This window comes from Moschus berezovskii, chromosome 24, assembly GCF_049115385.1.
Source record: "Moschus berezovskii isolate FMDL1 chromosome 24, NW_MosBer_1.0, whole genome shotgun sequence".
Taxonomy (NCBI): domain Eukaryota; kingdom Metazoa; phylum Chordata; class Mammalia; order Artiodactyla; family Moschidae; genus Moschus; species Moschus berezovskii.
In genome coordinates, this window is record NC_142483.1 from 54,646,461 (window position 1) to 54,662,424 (window position 15,964).

At 39.8% G+C, this 15,964-nt stretch overlaps 1 protein-coding gene across 2 annotated transcripts in view; it reads left to right on the forward strand.

Moving 5' to 3' along the window:
* Nucleotides 1-7,609, forward strand: part of DYNC1LI1 (dynein cytoplasmic 1 light intermediate chain 1) — a 50,395-nt gene extending 42,786 nt beyond the window's left edge. For both annotated transcript variants that reach the window (XM_055414742.2, XM_055414743.2), the window contains 5 exons: nt 1,436-1,495; nt 1,619-1,663; nt 2,336-2,456; nt 4,619-4,774; nt 7,451-7,609. In XM_055414742.2, coding sequence (XP_055270717.1) covers nt 1,436-1,495; nt 1,619-1,663; nt 2,336-2,456; nt 4,619-4,774; nt 7,451-7,563 — 495 coding nt within the window. In that variant the 3' untranslated portion in view covers nt 7,564-7,609. The remainder of the gene's footprint in view (nt 1-1,435; nt 1,496-1,618; nt 1,664-2,335; nt 2,457-4,618; nt 4,775-7,450) is intronic.
* The last annotated feature ends 8,355 nt before the right edge of the window (nt 7,610-15,964 follow it).

Here is a 15,964-nt window from a genome sequence, read left to right on the forward strand (position 1 = left end):
TCAGCGTATAATAAGGTTCTTAATTAAAAATCCAAACATTTACAGAGCAGTTAGAAATAAATGTAGCATCAAATGAAAACTCAGTTGGTGCGTTATTCGGTTTGGATGTCTATTGAAAGAAATGCACACTTTAAAAACAGTTGTTTTCCCATTCTCTCTTTTACCAGTGAAATTGTGCTTCAAGCTGTTTTTTATACATTCCACAAATATTTATTGAGCTGTTGTTTAGGCATTAGGTGCTAAATAGGACCATGATGAGGTAGTGAATCTGTAAATGCCATCACTCAGGTGGTGATCTGTGCTCTAGAAAGGAAGCCAAGTGAGGGAGGGGAGGGGTGAATGGGTGGGGTGGGAGGTTATAGTCCTGGGAATGGGGAAGGCAGGTCTCTGATGAGAGGGGAGAATATGAAGGCACTGGAAGAGAATGTGCACGTGCCCTGAGGCAGGAGTATGTAAGCGGCTGGAAAAGAGCCCCCGGGAGGGCCAGAGTGGTAGGAAAGAAAGGCAGAGTTAGGATCTTGCGGGGCCTCATCATTAGGCTGCAGGCGGGACTCTGGATTTCATGCTCAGTGGGATGGAAAGTGATGGGCAGGCAAGTTGGAGTGGAGGTGGGATGCAGTCTGCCTTAACATTTCCAAAGGATCGCCCTGGCTGCTGGGTGGAAAATAAGATGATGGCCTGCCTTGTACAGAAATAGGAGGAGCAGGAGACATTGGCAGCTCCCTTTTTTTTTTTTCCCCTAATTATTCAGCAGATAGAAGAGACATGATATTTTTATTTAAGGAAACCAGGAGCAAGTTGCTCTTCTCTCAACTGGGATATTATCAGCCCTTTTAAAACACCTAACTGTTGTTTTTGTTGTCGTTTAGTCGTCAAGTTTTGTCTGACTCTTTTGCAACCCTGTGGACTGTAGCTCACCAGACTCTTCTGTCCATGAGACTCTCCAGGCAAGAATACTGGAGTGGGTTGCCATTCCGTTGTCCAGGGGATCTTCCTGACCCAGGGATTGAACCTGCGTCTCCTGCATTATAGGAGGATTCTTTGCCACTGAGTTGCGCAGATTTTATTTTATATGCGTGTGTCTCTTGGATTGTGCTGTCCAGTGCAATAGCAACTAGTTACATATGGCTCTTAAGTATAAATTAAGTACAACTAAATGAAAAATTCAGTTCCTCAGTCACATAGCCATTATTATAGCTCCTCAGTAGCCACAGGCTAACATGTTGGACAGCACAGATACAGGACATTTATATTAGTGCAGATCGGCATTGGACAGCTCTGCTGAAGGGCCCTAGGGAGGGCAGTCTACCCCTGTATATTTGATACAGGTAATATTCATATTCTTGGTGTTTTTTAAAAATTGTGCTAATCTAGAGAGTGAGTTATGAATGACTGTAGCATAATGACTTGTTAATTTATGCATTGCTCGTTTCAGTTTGTGCATGAGAAGGAAATTGTGGCAGAAGATGACCAAGTGTTTCTTATGAAGCTACAGGTATGAAATTACATCAGAAGCAGACTTAGTATGGTTAATGGTTAAACTGTTCTTGTACACATTTTCTTTAAAAACAGCAATACATGACTGACGTCTAACCTAGAATTTTTGTGTGTTTTTCAGTCCCTTTTAGCAAAGCAACCACCAACTGCAGCTGGGAGGCCTGTGGTCAGTATTATAGATCTTGACTAAATGATTAAAATGCAGTGCATATCGTTTTAGTTCTTTAATTTCTTCAATTGTATATCTGTCTCTTATGGGTATACTTGGATATAAAGTTGAATTAAGAATTCCCCTGGAATTTGTGAGATTTTAAAAGATAAACTTTCATTCCCTTTTAGAATATTGAAATCATAAAGGTCTATTTTGTACCATTTGTCCTGTATCCATTACTAGGCTGAACCATTTTTGTGTGTTGTTTTATAAATCCTCACAACAGCCGGATGAGGCAAGTCCTATCCTTATCTCCATTTTGCAGGTGGGGAAATGGAGGCTTTTTTGGACATCATGGCTTGCCTGAGATTATACAGTTGGTGGGATAGGATGCAAGTCCAGATTGGAGTCTGGATTTGACTCCCACGCTTCTCTTTGTAACCACACTTCATTATTCTGTGTGTTCCGCTTTTTCCATTGAAGGGAAGATTAGTATGCTAAAATGTGAGGGGTCCCTGGTATTCTAATACTGAGGACACTATCGCTGAACACTTCTGTCCAGGGCTTGCAGCATAAAGGGACCAGTAGAAGAGATGGGGGCAGCTGTAAAGGAGTTGTTTATGTGATAACTTTTGTGAAGTTGAGCTTTCAGGGTTTTATAAATATGGCTTTCACCTTTTTACCTAGGACGCCTCACCAAGAGTCCCAGGAGGCTCCCCGCGAACACCAAACAGATCTGTGTCATCCAATGTTGCTAGCGTGTCACCCATCCCTGCTGGGTCAAAAAAGATCGATCCAAACATGAAAGGTACATTTCTCTCTAAGAGTGAACAACCCAAGTATTTCACAATAGAAATCTACCTAATGTCATCCCACCTCTTGCCTTAGCTATTTTCTTTCTTATGCAGTAGTGTCTTGTCTTTGTGTATCTATAGAGATAGAAACTCGGAATCAGACTGAAACCATTTGACAGTGTAGTTTTAACATACACTCTATGGTGTGCACTTTATAAAAGCTTTGTGTTACATTTAATCATGTTGGATCATTGAAAAAGCAAGAGAGTTCCAGAAAAACATCTATTTCTGCTTTATTGACTATGCCAAAGCCTTTGACTGTGTGGATCACAATAAACTGTGGAAAATTCTGAAAGAAATGGAAATACCAGATCACCTGACCTGCTTCTTGAGAAACCTGTATGCAGGTCAGGAAGCAACAGTTAGAACTGGACATAGAACAACAGACTGGTTCCAAATAGGAAAAGGAGTACGTCAAGGCTGTATATTGTCACCCTGCTTATGTAACTTATATGCAGAGTACATCATGAGAAACGCTGGGCTGAAGGAAGCACAAGCTGGAATCAAGATTGCTGGGAGAAATATCAATAACCTCAGATATGCAGATGACACCACCCTTATGGCAGAAAGTGAAGAGGAACTAAAAAGCCTCTTGATGAAAGTGAAAGAGGAGAGTGAAAAAGTTGGCTTAAAGCTCAACATTCAGAAAACGAAGATCATGGCATCTGGTCCCAATACTTCATGGCAAATAGATGGGGAAACAGGGGCTGACTTTATTTTTCTTTTTTTTATTATATTTTATTTTATCTCCAAAATCACTGCAGATGGTGATTGCAGCCATGAAATTGAAAGACACTTATTCCTTGGAAGCAAAGTTATGACCAGCCTAGACAGCGTAGTAAAAAGCAGAGACATTACTTTGTCCACAAAGGTCCGTCTAGTCAAGGCTATGGTTTTTCCAGTAGTCATGTGTGGATGTGATAGTTGGACTATAAAGAAAGCTGAGCGCCAAAGAATTGATGCTTTTGAACTGTGGTGTTGGAGAAGACTCTTGAGAGTCCCTTGGACTGCACGGAGATCCAACCAGTCCATCCTAAAGGAGATCAGTCCTGGGTGTTCATTGGAGGGACTGATTTTGAAGCTGCACCTCCAGTATTTTGGCCACCTGATGCAAAGAGCTGACTCGTTTGAAAAGACCCTGATGCTGGGAAAGATTGAGGGCAGGAGGAGAAGGGGATGACAGAGGACGAGATGATTCGATGGCATCACTGACTCAATGGACATGGGTTTGGGTGGACTCCGGGAGTTGGTAATGGGCAGGGAGCTCTGGCGTGCTGCGGTTCATGGGGTTGCAAAGAGTCGGACATGACTGAGCGACTGAACTGAACTGAACTATACCTATAGGTCATTGGAGAAATTCATGTTTTACCTGAAACGGGTTATTTGCAGTTAACAAGCAGAAAAAAACTGTATGCATTATAGTTATTTCTATAGGAATAATTGCCCTATGTGGGATTAGTAGGTGAGACTTGGTATCTTTTGATGCCTTTTCCTAATGTTTCTCAATTGTTCAGGTTATCTGTCATCAACATGGAGCCTTGCAATTAGCCTAAACCTAATCAGCATTCTCTAAATATTAACTAATAAGAGTTCCCACCACCCCTAGTATTTCCTTCCTGTTTGTATTTTTCTTTTGTGAATTGTTTATTGCCCTCTTTTGTCCATTAATCTCTTAGAGCTTCTATTGGTTTTCATATCAGATTGGACAGCTTTGTGTAATACTTGAAGCAACTATTTTTATTTTTGAAGGACCCCTTTCAAAGGGGATATATATTCACAAGTAGCATCTGTCTTAAATGCTTTTGGCCTTAAAAATAAGACTCTACCCTCCTTTAGCAATGAACCCAGCACAGCAAAAAAGAAGTAAAATGTAAAGAAAAAAATAATACTCTCTAAGTTTTTTAATAATTATCTTACATTCTTAACACTTACTCATATTTTGTTCTATATATGATGGATTAGAGAAGTTACCCAGCCCCAAAAGAGTAAACTTGGCTTGGATTTGGAACATTTTCTGTGTGTGATTCATTTTCTGTGTATCATTACTGTAATAATTTACAGAAAAGTTGAATGCTTTGAGTATGTTTTTTATCCCCTTTTTTTGTTTTTTTAATAGCTGGAGCTACAAGTGAAGGTGTCCTGGCAAATTTCTTTAACAGTTTGCTGAGTAAAAAGACTGGCTCCCCAGGAGGCCCTGGTGTTGGTGGTGGTAGCCCTGGAGGTGGGGCTGCAGGCGGAGGCAGCGGTTTACCACCGTCTGCCAAAAAGTCAGGTACTTACTGGAGCTTTCCTTTCTTAACAGCTGTATTGCGCATTTAAAGTGTGCATTTCAGTGTTTTAATGTATTTACAGACTTACACAAACCATTTTGTTGTTGTTATTTAGTTGCTCAGTCATGCCTGATCCTTTGATACCCGTGGACTGTAGCCCACCAGGCTCCTCTGTCCATGGGCTTCTCCAGGCAAGAATACTGGAGTGGGTTGCCATTCCCTTTTCCAGGGGATTTTCCCAACCTGGGGATCAAACCCATTCCTCCTGCACTGGCAGGCGGATTCTTCTTCACTGCTGAGCCACCAGGGAAACCAGGCAAAACATTACCATAATACAATTTTTGAACATTTTCATCTCCTTAAAAACATGCACATCAAAAACGGAATTTGAGACAGTTCTAGTGAGATGGTTGAACCTAGAGCCTAATAATACCGAGTGAAGTAAGTCAGGAAAAACCAATACACTGTGTTAGCACATATATATGGAATCTAGAGTAAAGTGATGCTGAGGAGCCTGCTTGCAGGGAAGGCAAAGAGATGCAGAGCATGGACTTGTGTGTGCAGTGGGGGAGGGAGGGAGTAGGACAAACGGAGGAAGCAGCCATATACACACTAGCAATGTATATACACTTCCAGGTAAGACGGGTGGCTGGGGAGAAGTTGCTGTGCAGCACAGGGAGCCCAGTCTGGTGCTCTGTGATGGCCTGGGAGGATGGGCTGGGGAGAAGAGGGAGGTGAGGGAGGGAGCGGGTGTATGTAACTGTGGACGGTTTGAGTTGTCGTATCTCAGAAACCAACACAACGTTGTAAAAATTTTTTTAAATTAAAAAAAAAAAAAATCCAACCTATTAGCTATTACCCTTCCCTCCCCTGCAGTCCTCCTAGGCAGTGATTTGCTTTCTTTCTCTTTGTATTTGCTTATCTGGAGATTTCATATAAATGGGAGTCATGCAGTATAAGCCTACTTGAAGTAATGTTTTTGAGCTTCATCCATGTTGTAGCATATGTATCAATATTGTTTTACTGTTGAAAAAAATCCGATAGTGTGGGTCTGCATGCATCTTTCATTTATCCATTCTTCAGTTGGCACGCACATGTTTTCATTTCTCTTGGGTATGTGTCTAGGAGTGGGGTTGGTGGGTCATGTAGTACCTCTGTGTTTAAAGTTCCCAAATTGCTGAAACACTTTCCATTCCCACCTGCAGTTTATGAGGACCTCAGTTTCTCCACAACAGGTGTTATTGTTCATCTTTAGTGGGTTTTTGTTTTTTCATTTGGTTTTGCGTAACCAAGTCCAGAATGTCTCTTTGTTAAGAGTATTTTTGCATGTGTGTCTGTGTTTTAGAGTGAAATATAATTGATGAACAATACTGTATTTCAAGTATACAGCGTAGTGATTTGATTTGTTTTGGCCACACCGCACAGCATCTGGGATCTTAGTTCCCCAACAAGGGATCGAAACCATGCCCTCTGCAGTGGAAGTTCAGAGTCCTAACCCCTAAACTGCCAGGGAGGTCCCTGATTTGATATTTTTATACATTACAAAATGGTCACCACTTGTCCATCTTTTTGGTTAGAGACATCATTTCAGCTGTGAAGTTGTATCTCATTGTGGTTTTGATTTGAATTTCCCTGATAGCTAATGATTTTGAAAATCTTTTCACGTGTTTAATAACCATTTTTATCTATTCTTTGGTGCAATGTCTATTCAAATTCTTTGCCCATTTAAAATGGCGTTTTTATTATTGAGCTCTGAGTGTTTTTTATATATTCTGTTTACTCGACACTTTTCAAATGTAGAATTTGCCAGTATTGTCTCCCCTATATAAAAGACATAGAATTTGCAAGTATTCTTATGTCGGTTGTCCCTTCACTTTGTTAAGAGTGTCCTGTGAAACACAGAACTTTTAATTTTTGATGAAGTGGTTTTTCCTTTTGTTGTTTGTATAAGTGCTCTTCAGACTCTTCATTTTACCTTTCTAATCACATCTTCTTGCCACCCTTTCCTTAAGTACCTGCTGCTACCGTCTTTAATCTTACAGATTTCTCAGTATAAATTGAACTAGTTTCTGGCTTCTGTCACCCTCAGTGTAGAAAAGATAACCTGTCTCAGGACTGCTGATTTAATTACCACTCACTCATCTTTCCAGATTACAAAATTTTGTTGACTTATTTTCTATGTTTGTTCTGTGCCTTCTTATTTAAAAAAAAAAAAACACTTTATGAGATGAAATGGTAGGTGCTAGTTTTACTTCTTTCTGGTAACAGACCCTACAATTTAACATGAGGGACCGTCAGGACTTCCCTGGCAGTCCAGTGGTTTAGACTCTGTGCTTCCACTGCAGGGGCTGTGAGTTTGATCCCTGGTCGGGGAACTAAGATCCCACATGCCATCAAAATAAAAAATTAAAAAAAAAAAAAAATGAGGGAATTTGTTTTTAAATTAGAATGTTTATATACATATGTGCTTTAGATAAAGTTTTAGATATACATATGTTTAGATATATATGTGTAAAGTTTTAGATATGTTTTAGATAAAGATATGTTTATATGTATGTTTTTTATATGTGTGTTAGATAAAGTTAATGAAAGCATTGGCAGTTGTTAAATGAAGATGCATTGGTGTAAAAGATATTTTGCCTTATGTCTAAATCTTAGTTTCCTTTCCTTCAATGTAGGCCAGAAGCCTGTCCTGTCAGATGTTCATGCGGAACTGGACAGAATTGCACGAAAACCAGTTACAGTTTCCACTACAACACCCACATCTCCTACAGAAGGAGAAGCTTCTTGAAGATACCAAATAAAGCCATTTATTCAGTTTTCTGGGATAATGTAAACTTGCCTCTGCCTTCTCCTTCAAAAGTGGAATTAGGGAGCTGGAGTGCTTTTTCAGATGGACTAAATTTATGTCCTTTTTGTGTGTGTGTGGTTGCCCATTTTTTAATAAAAGGGAACTATACAGAGAAAATTATTGTACACTATGTAGGATTGCTATTTGCATCGCCACTTTGCATAAGTAATTTTGGATTTTGAAAAACTCAAATTTATAGATCTGAAATACAGCCATGGGATCATATTCTGAAGGCTGCTTAAAACATCTAGGAGGGTTTGTTTGGGAAGGGCAGAAAAATAATACGCTTTGGGCATTTGACTGACTTGGAAGTCCAAACTTATTTTAGTTGACTGTTAAGAAATCTTTTAAAAAATTATGTATTAGTTTTGCTGGAAAAGAAGAGATGATCAGTTGTCAGATTTTCCACACCACCGTAACTATGGAATATGCTGAGAAAACTATCAGGTAGCATTGGATACACTAGTCACTGTCTTAATCCATGGTCCTATAAGTTATCAAAATATGATTTAGAAACATTGGTCAAGATTTGTTTCTTTAACTGAGAAGAAAAAGAAAGCACACTGCCTAATTGTATAAAAGAAAAATGCAGAGGTTAAAATGTAAAGAGGTAACAGTCTTTGGATTTGTCTATATATATATATATATATATTTACCTATATATATATATATATGACTCTGCCTTAATATACCCCTTTTTTGTTTGTGACTTTCAACTGTAATCAGTTAATAAAGTATTTATTCTCTGCATTCAGGTTCAAATAACTTGTTGCATTCTCTTATATGTAAATATGTATCATATAATGAATAAGATTTGTCAGTATTTTAAGTATTTAACTTCATAGGATTATTAAGCTTTCTACTCTTCTGAGAGACAAGTAAGTACATGAGATTACTACCCTGTAAGTCTCCTTAAATTAGGAATTTACCTTGATGAGTACATCTTCCCTATCAGCATGTCTTGAGCTATTAAATCTAATGTCAGCATTCCTAGTAGAAAAAAATAAAGCCTTTTTTATCATTGTTTAATGGGCAGAAACTGTTTTAAAAGTTGGGCAGATTCACACAGCTACTCTTACAGGTCCTTACAGGTCGGGTCGCCTGGTGGTAGTTTCACCTCTTTGATACCTAGTTTTCAGTGCTTGTTTTGAAACGTTTGTAAGAACAGTTAGATATCTGTACTGATGTTCAACTAAAGAACATACGTACATTTGTTGAGGGAAAACGGTTACTACTATTTACATTGGTCTTTGTTATAACTTTATAATATATATTCCAAAGATTTTTTTCCCCACAAAATATTTGAGGACAATACCTCTTTCAAACAGAATTCTTTCATTATAACTTTAAAATCTGTTTAATTTTATAGTAGTGTTTGGCTCCTAATGGTTGAACGTAAATACTGAAATATATGAGAGGGTTATACTTTGTTTCAGTGTGGGAAAAACTTAGGATGTTTGTGGGCATGGAAAAATCAGTTTGCAAAAACATTTTGTTTGATAAAATATGAGGGGGGAAATGCCATTGATAAAATCTTAGCGATTCTGCAATTCTCGTGTTGTAAAGGCCAGTTTTTCTAAACTAGCTGTACTTAATGAGGACAGCTGCAGACTGTGCTTCATGGTATATACTGTGGTATGTCTGCTGTCGTTGCGTGTCTAGACCAACTCATGGTTTTTTGTTTTTTTCTGTGTACATTGGAGATATACTGGAAAACCCTCAGAATTGCTTTGTTACATGAATTAACTATAACTGTTCACTTTATATGAGGTTCAGTTTTAACTAACTGAAAATCTTTTGTTTACTATGGTTAGATTCTAAACCTTTTTGGTCCCAGTTTTTGCAAGGAAATTTGTTTTTAAACTAAATTTTTTTTTTTTTAGCTCTTTTTAATTGAAGTACACAGTACAGAAAAGTAGACAACTTACAGGTATATGGTTTGAAATACCACAAAGTGACCACATATAACCAGCACCAGCGTCAAGAAAGACAGCGCTACTGGTATTTCCTGCGTGCCCCCTGTCAGTCCTCCCATCCACCAAGTAACTCCTGCCCTTTCCTCCAAAGCCGTAGATAAGTTTTACTTGTATGTCAGCTGTATATAAATGGAATCTTAACATCTATATTTCTTGCGTCAGGCTTCTTTCAGTTTTCTGGGGTGCCTCCATTGTGTTGCCTGTAGCAGTAGTTACTAATTCTCATTGCATCACACTATTTCCTGCGCAAAAACACTAATTTCCCTGTGCTGTTGACAGGGGTATGTTAGTTTCCTATTGCTGCTGTAACACACTGACAGAATTTAGTGGTTTAGTACAAATGTGTGATCATGCCATTCTGGAGGTCAGAAGCCCAAAATCAGCTGTGCTAAGTTAAAGTGTCAGCAGACCTGGTTTCTTTCGGAGGCTCCAGGGAGCGTCTGTTTCCTTCCTTTCTAGCTTCTAGAGGCTGCCTGAATTCCTTGGTTCCTGGCCCCCTGTCCATCTTCAAAGGCAACAGCGTTGCATCTTCTAGTCTCTGCTTCCAGCACACTGCTTCTGGCTCTGACCCTGCTGCTTCTGCATATCAGGATCCATGGGATTAAATTTGGCCCACGTGAGTAATCTGCTGTAAGCTACCCCAACGCTTCACTCTCCTTGCTTGTGTGGTTTCTGAAGAGGAATTGAATGTTATTTTATTGCCTTGGGTCCTCCATAGGTGGTATTTTCCCTTTGACTTCTCTTAAGATTTTAAAAATCTTTGATTTTATGCAGCTTGAATATGATATGCCTAGGTGCCTAGGGGTGGGGGTGGAGGAGTGGTTATCTTTAGTATTCTCTGAACTTCCTGGGTCTGTGGTTTAGTATCTGACATTAATTGGGGGGAAATTCTCAATAATATTAACTTGGGGGAAATTCTCAGTCACTATTGTTTCAAATGTTTTTTCCGTCCTTTTCTCTCTCAGCGTTCTCATGTATATATTATATCTTTTGTAGTTGTCCCATAGTTTTGGGGTATTCTGTTTCCTCTCTTTTTCCCAGCCCACACCCCCAGTCTTTTTTATCTTTGGTTTTCAGTTTTCGAAGTTTCTGTTAAGCTGTCGTCCAGCTCAGAGATTCTCGCTCAGCCAAGCCCAGTCACCTGGTGAGCCCATGGAAAGCACTCATCATTTCTGTTATAGTTTTATGCCTGTTTGTTTAAAAGGTTATTTCTTAGAGTTTCCGTCTCTACTTATATTACCCATTTGTTTTGGTGTGTTGTCTACTTTTACTGTTAGAGCCCTTAACGTGTTAATCACAGTTGTTTTAAATTCATGGTCTAATAGTTCTAGTATTTCTGCCGAGTCTGAATGTCATTCTGATGCTTGCTTTGTCTCTTCAGACTGTGATGTGGTTTGGTTTTTCTTGGCCTTTTACTCTGCTTTGTAATTTTCTGTTGACAGCTGAACATGATGTACTGGGTGAAAGGAGCTCCAGCGAACAGACCTTTTAGTGCTGTGATGGTGAGGGGTTGGGGACGAAATCTTTCTATAGTCCTGTGATCTGCTCTCAGTAATCCTGTGTCCCTGGGCTCTGAACTTCACCAGTGCTTCTCTAGGGGGAGCTGGATTTGGGGATTTCCCTACCAGTGTGTTCAGTCTCTAATAAAATAATTTCTGCTGAGGACAGGCCTTGTTAAGAACAGAGGACTTTGACTTATTTCAAAATGGTTACTTTCTTTCTTCCCCTGCCAGAAGCACCAGGGGATTTTTCTCTGAATTTCCCTCTGAGACTCCAGTAGAGCTCCTGGAGTTAAAACTCACAAAACTGTGGGGATCCCCTTAAGATCCCCATAGTGTTTAACTCACAGACTTGTCCATGCTGAGCTCTAGCAGTCTGTTAGTTACAGTTCAGGCCCTCTCACCCCAGTGTTGCCTTCCTTAGAGGTTTCTGTCTGGAAGTTTCTGCTTCAGTAAGTTGTGATTCTCTGTGTCCAGCCCCTGTCTCTCCAGGTTGGGGGAGTTCAGTTGGCCCTGTGACCCCTCTTCTGTGACAGATCCAAGAAGACTTGTTTATTTTTCTCAGTGTGTTCAGCTTTTTTGCTTGTTAGGATGGAGGGATGACTTCCAAGAATATGGAAGTATGATTTCCCTCTCTCATTGCACCTGTGGAGTTCCTTTACCAAGAGAAGTAATGCACACAGATGCCAGGGGTGAGGACAGGGGCTTCCTTGGGGGACCGGTGTTCAGCTTCCTGGCAGATACCTGGTTATTCAGTTTTCCTCTTGCTGTTATGACTTGTGCTGTCATGAACAGTCTTTAATGTGTCTTGTGGAAAACATGTCCTCCTTCTTGTTGGGTGTATATGTTGACCTGGATTGCTGGATTCATGAGCTGTGTGTATTTTCAACATTAGCAGATATTAAGTGTTTAGCCAAGCAGTTTTTCCAGAGTTATAGGAGGTCACATTTCTGGAAGAAAATGTTTGCAAATTATGTATCTGATAAGGGTTTAGTATTCAGAATATAGGAAAACTCTTTTTAAAACTTCATAGGAAATCAACCTAGTGTTAAAATGGACAAAATACTTGAGTAGATACTTCTTCAGAGAAGATACACAAGTGACAAGCACATAAAAAGATGCTTGATGTCATTAGTATTGATAACTGGGGAAATGTAAAACAAAGCCACAATGAGATCCCACCTCACGGTCAAAAATAAAAAATAAGAATTGGCAAATATGTGAAGAAGTTAGAACATCTGTATGTTGCTGTTGGGAATGTAAAGTGGCACAGCCATTTTGGACAGAGTGTGGTTCCTCAAAAGGTTAAGCATAAGACCTAGCACTTCCACTCTTGGATATATACCCAACAGAAATGAGAATGTATGTCCTCCTGGAAACATTTGTATGCAGATGTTTATAGCAGTATTATGTATAACAGTATAGCTGTTACAGCTTGTAATCATAGCTAAAAGGTGAAAACAACCCAGAAGTCCATCAGTGGACAGATGGATAAAAACAGTGTGGCCTGTCCATACGATGGAATATTTTTCAACTATAAAAAGGAACGGGGAATTGGTGGTCCAGTGGTTAGGACTCTAGCAAGTGTGGTTAGGACTTTCGCTGCCGAGGGCCCAGGCTCAATCCCTGTCCAGGACCTAGGATCCTACAAGTCAGGTGGTATAGCCAAACAAACAAACACAAAGGAATGAAGTATTGATATCTACTACAACATGGATGAACTTTGGAAACGTGTTAAATGAAAGAAGCCAATCACAGAAAATCAAACTGTGTGATTCCATTTATTTGAAATGTCCAGAATAGGCCAGTTCTCTGAGAGACATATTAGTGGTTGTAAGAGGAGAGGGCAATGCGGATTGACTGCTAGTAGGTATAGGGTTTCTTCTGAGGGTTATAAAAGTAGTTCTGAAATGATACAGTCCTCAGTCTTGTGAATATACTAAAGACTTGTCACTTCAGAAGGGTGAATTATGATACATGAATTACGTATCAGTTTTCTGAAAGGAATTTGCACTCCTTCCAGCAGTACACAAGAGTTCCAGTTGCTCTGCATCTCTGTACACACTGGCTGTTGTCTGTCTTTCTGGCAGGATTTTTGTTTACACAGTAGGATCTCATTGGGATTTTAATTTTATTTTCTTGATAACTAATGAAATTAGGCACATTTCATGTTTATTGACCATTTGGTTATCCTTATTTGTAATGTACCTGTTTCAGAATCTTAAGAATCTTTTTCTTCCCCTCCTCAGAGAAACAGGGAAATATTCGACTTCTTTCTGACTCATTCTTCACATATTCAGAATACTAGTCTTTGTCAGATATGCATTGCAAATATCTTCTCTCATTCTGTGGTTTGGCCCTTTCAATGTTTTTTTTTAACCTATTCTGAAGACGTTTTTGTTTGTCGTCAGAAGTTGCTCTGATGGTAAAGCATCTGCTTGCAATGCGGGAGACCTGGGTTTGATCCCTGGATGGGGAAGATACCCTGGAGAAGGAAATGGCAACACTCCAGTACTCTTGCCTGGGAAATCCCATGGACAGAGGAGTGTGGTAGGTTACGGTCCATAGGGTCTCAAAGAGTCAGACACAACTGAGCGACTTCACTTTTAAAGGTTGTGAAGATAGTCTTAAGTGTTTTTTCCCCCAGAAGCTTTATTGTTTTACTTTTCTACAATTCATCAATTCACCTGGAATTGATTTCTGTACGTGGTGTGAAGTAGGGGATAAGGGTTTTTGTCTTTTTTTAATGTGTTCAGTTAATTTGTTATCATTCAGTTTAGTCGCTCAGTCGTGTCCAGCTCTTGGCCACCCCATGGTCTGCAGCATGCCAGGCTTCCATGTCCATCACCAACTCCTGGAGCTTGCTCAAACTCGTGTCCTTTGAGCTGATGATGCCATCCAACCATCTCATCCTCTGCCTTCCTCTTCTCCCGCCTTCAATCTTTCCCAGCATCAGGGTCTTTTCCAGTGAATCAGTTCTTTGCATCAGGTGGCCATAGTATTGGAGTTTCAGCTTCAGCATCAGTCCTTCCAATGAATATTCAGGACTGATTTCCTTTAGGATGGACTGGTTGGATCTCCTTGCAGTCTGAAGGACTCTCAGGAATCTTATCTAACACCACAGTTCAAAAGCATTAATTCTTCGGTGCTCAGCTTTCTTTATTGTCCAACTCTCACATCCATACCTGACTACTGGAAAAAACATAGCCTTGACTAGACGGACCTTTGTTGGCAAAGTGATGTCTCTGCTTTTTAATATGCTGTCTAGGTTGGTCATAGCTTTTCTTCCGTTAGTTGGAGGGGAGGGTATTATCCTTCTGAACTGCAGTGTTACCTTGGTCATAATTCGACTGTCTGTTGATGCATGCATCTGTTTCTGGGCTTTCTGTCTTATCCATAATGCCGATGTGTCTATCCTGTTCTAGTACTACCTTCTCAATTTCTGTAGTTAAAAAAAAGAAGTGTTTATCTGGCAGCCTAAGCCCTCCTCTAATGTATTTCCATAAAATTATTTTAGCTATTCTTGACGTTTTATATTTCCATATAAACTTCAGAGTCAACTGGTCCATTGCCACACCAAAAAGAAAGTGGCATTTTGATTGAGATTGCATTGAATTTATAGATCCTTTTGGGGATAATTATAATTTTTATATCCTCTGAAACTATGCAGAGGAAAATCTTTGTATTTCTATAGGTCTTAAGTCTCTCCTCACAGTATTTGTAGTTTCAAGTATTTGTATTTCAGGTTGCATCTTCTTTTGGTAGATGTTTTTCCAGCTATTTTTTAAATGCTATTTTATTGCTTATTTATTTATTTTGGCTGCGTTGTACGGCTTCTGGGATCTTAGTTCCCAGACTCCTGGGTCCTCAGCAGTGAAAGCGAGGGCTTCTAACCACTGGACTGCCAGAGAATTCTCTTTTTGATGGTATTTTAAATGGCATCCTTTTAAAATGTTACTTTGTTGCTGGTATGTAGAAATACAGTTTTTTTTTTCCCATATTGATCTTATCCAGCAGCCTTACTAAAATCCATTTATTAATGTAATAGTTCATCTGTAGTTTATTATACATGCATCTGGTCTACAGTCAATGGCAAGCCACTCCAGTCCTCTTGCCTAGAAAATCGCATGGACGGAGGAGCCTGGTGGGCTGCAGTCCATGGGGTCGCTACGAGTCAGACATGACTGAGCAACTTCACTTCCCTTTTCACTTTCACACATTGGAGAAGGAAATGGCAACCCACTCAAGTGTTCTTGCCTGGAGAATCCCAGGGACGGGGGAGCCTGGTGCTGCCGTCTATGGGGTCACACAGTGTCGGACACGACTAAGTGACTTAGCTGTAGCAGCAGCTTTACAAACTGGGTTATGGAAAGGTGCACCATCCGTACTTTATATTTTTCTAGTACAATTATGTCATCTGTAAATAAGAAGTTTTATTTCTTCTTTTCTAATGTTGTCTTGCTTTGTGACACCCACGCTCCAATGTAGGATTCTCTGGAACCAATGAGTGGAAGTATCTTTATCTTGTTTCCTGAGTGAAAGCTTTAAATATTTCACTGTTGAGTTTATTTGTTGCATGCTTTTTGTAGATCCTGTATCAGAAAGTTCTCTTCTTTCTAGTTAGTTTATATTATAAAGTTTTATCATAGTTAGGTATTCAGTTCAGTTCAGTCGCTCAGTTGTGTCCGACTCTTTGCGACCCCATGAATCACAGCACGCCAGCCCTCCCTGTCCATCACCAACTCCCGGAGTTCACTCAAACTCATGTCCATCGAGTCGGTGATGCCATCCAGCCATCTCATTCTCTGTCGTCCACTTCTCCTCCCGCCCCCAATCCCTCCCAGCATCAGAGTCTTTTCCAGTGAG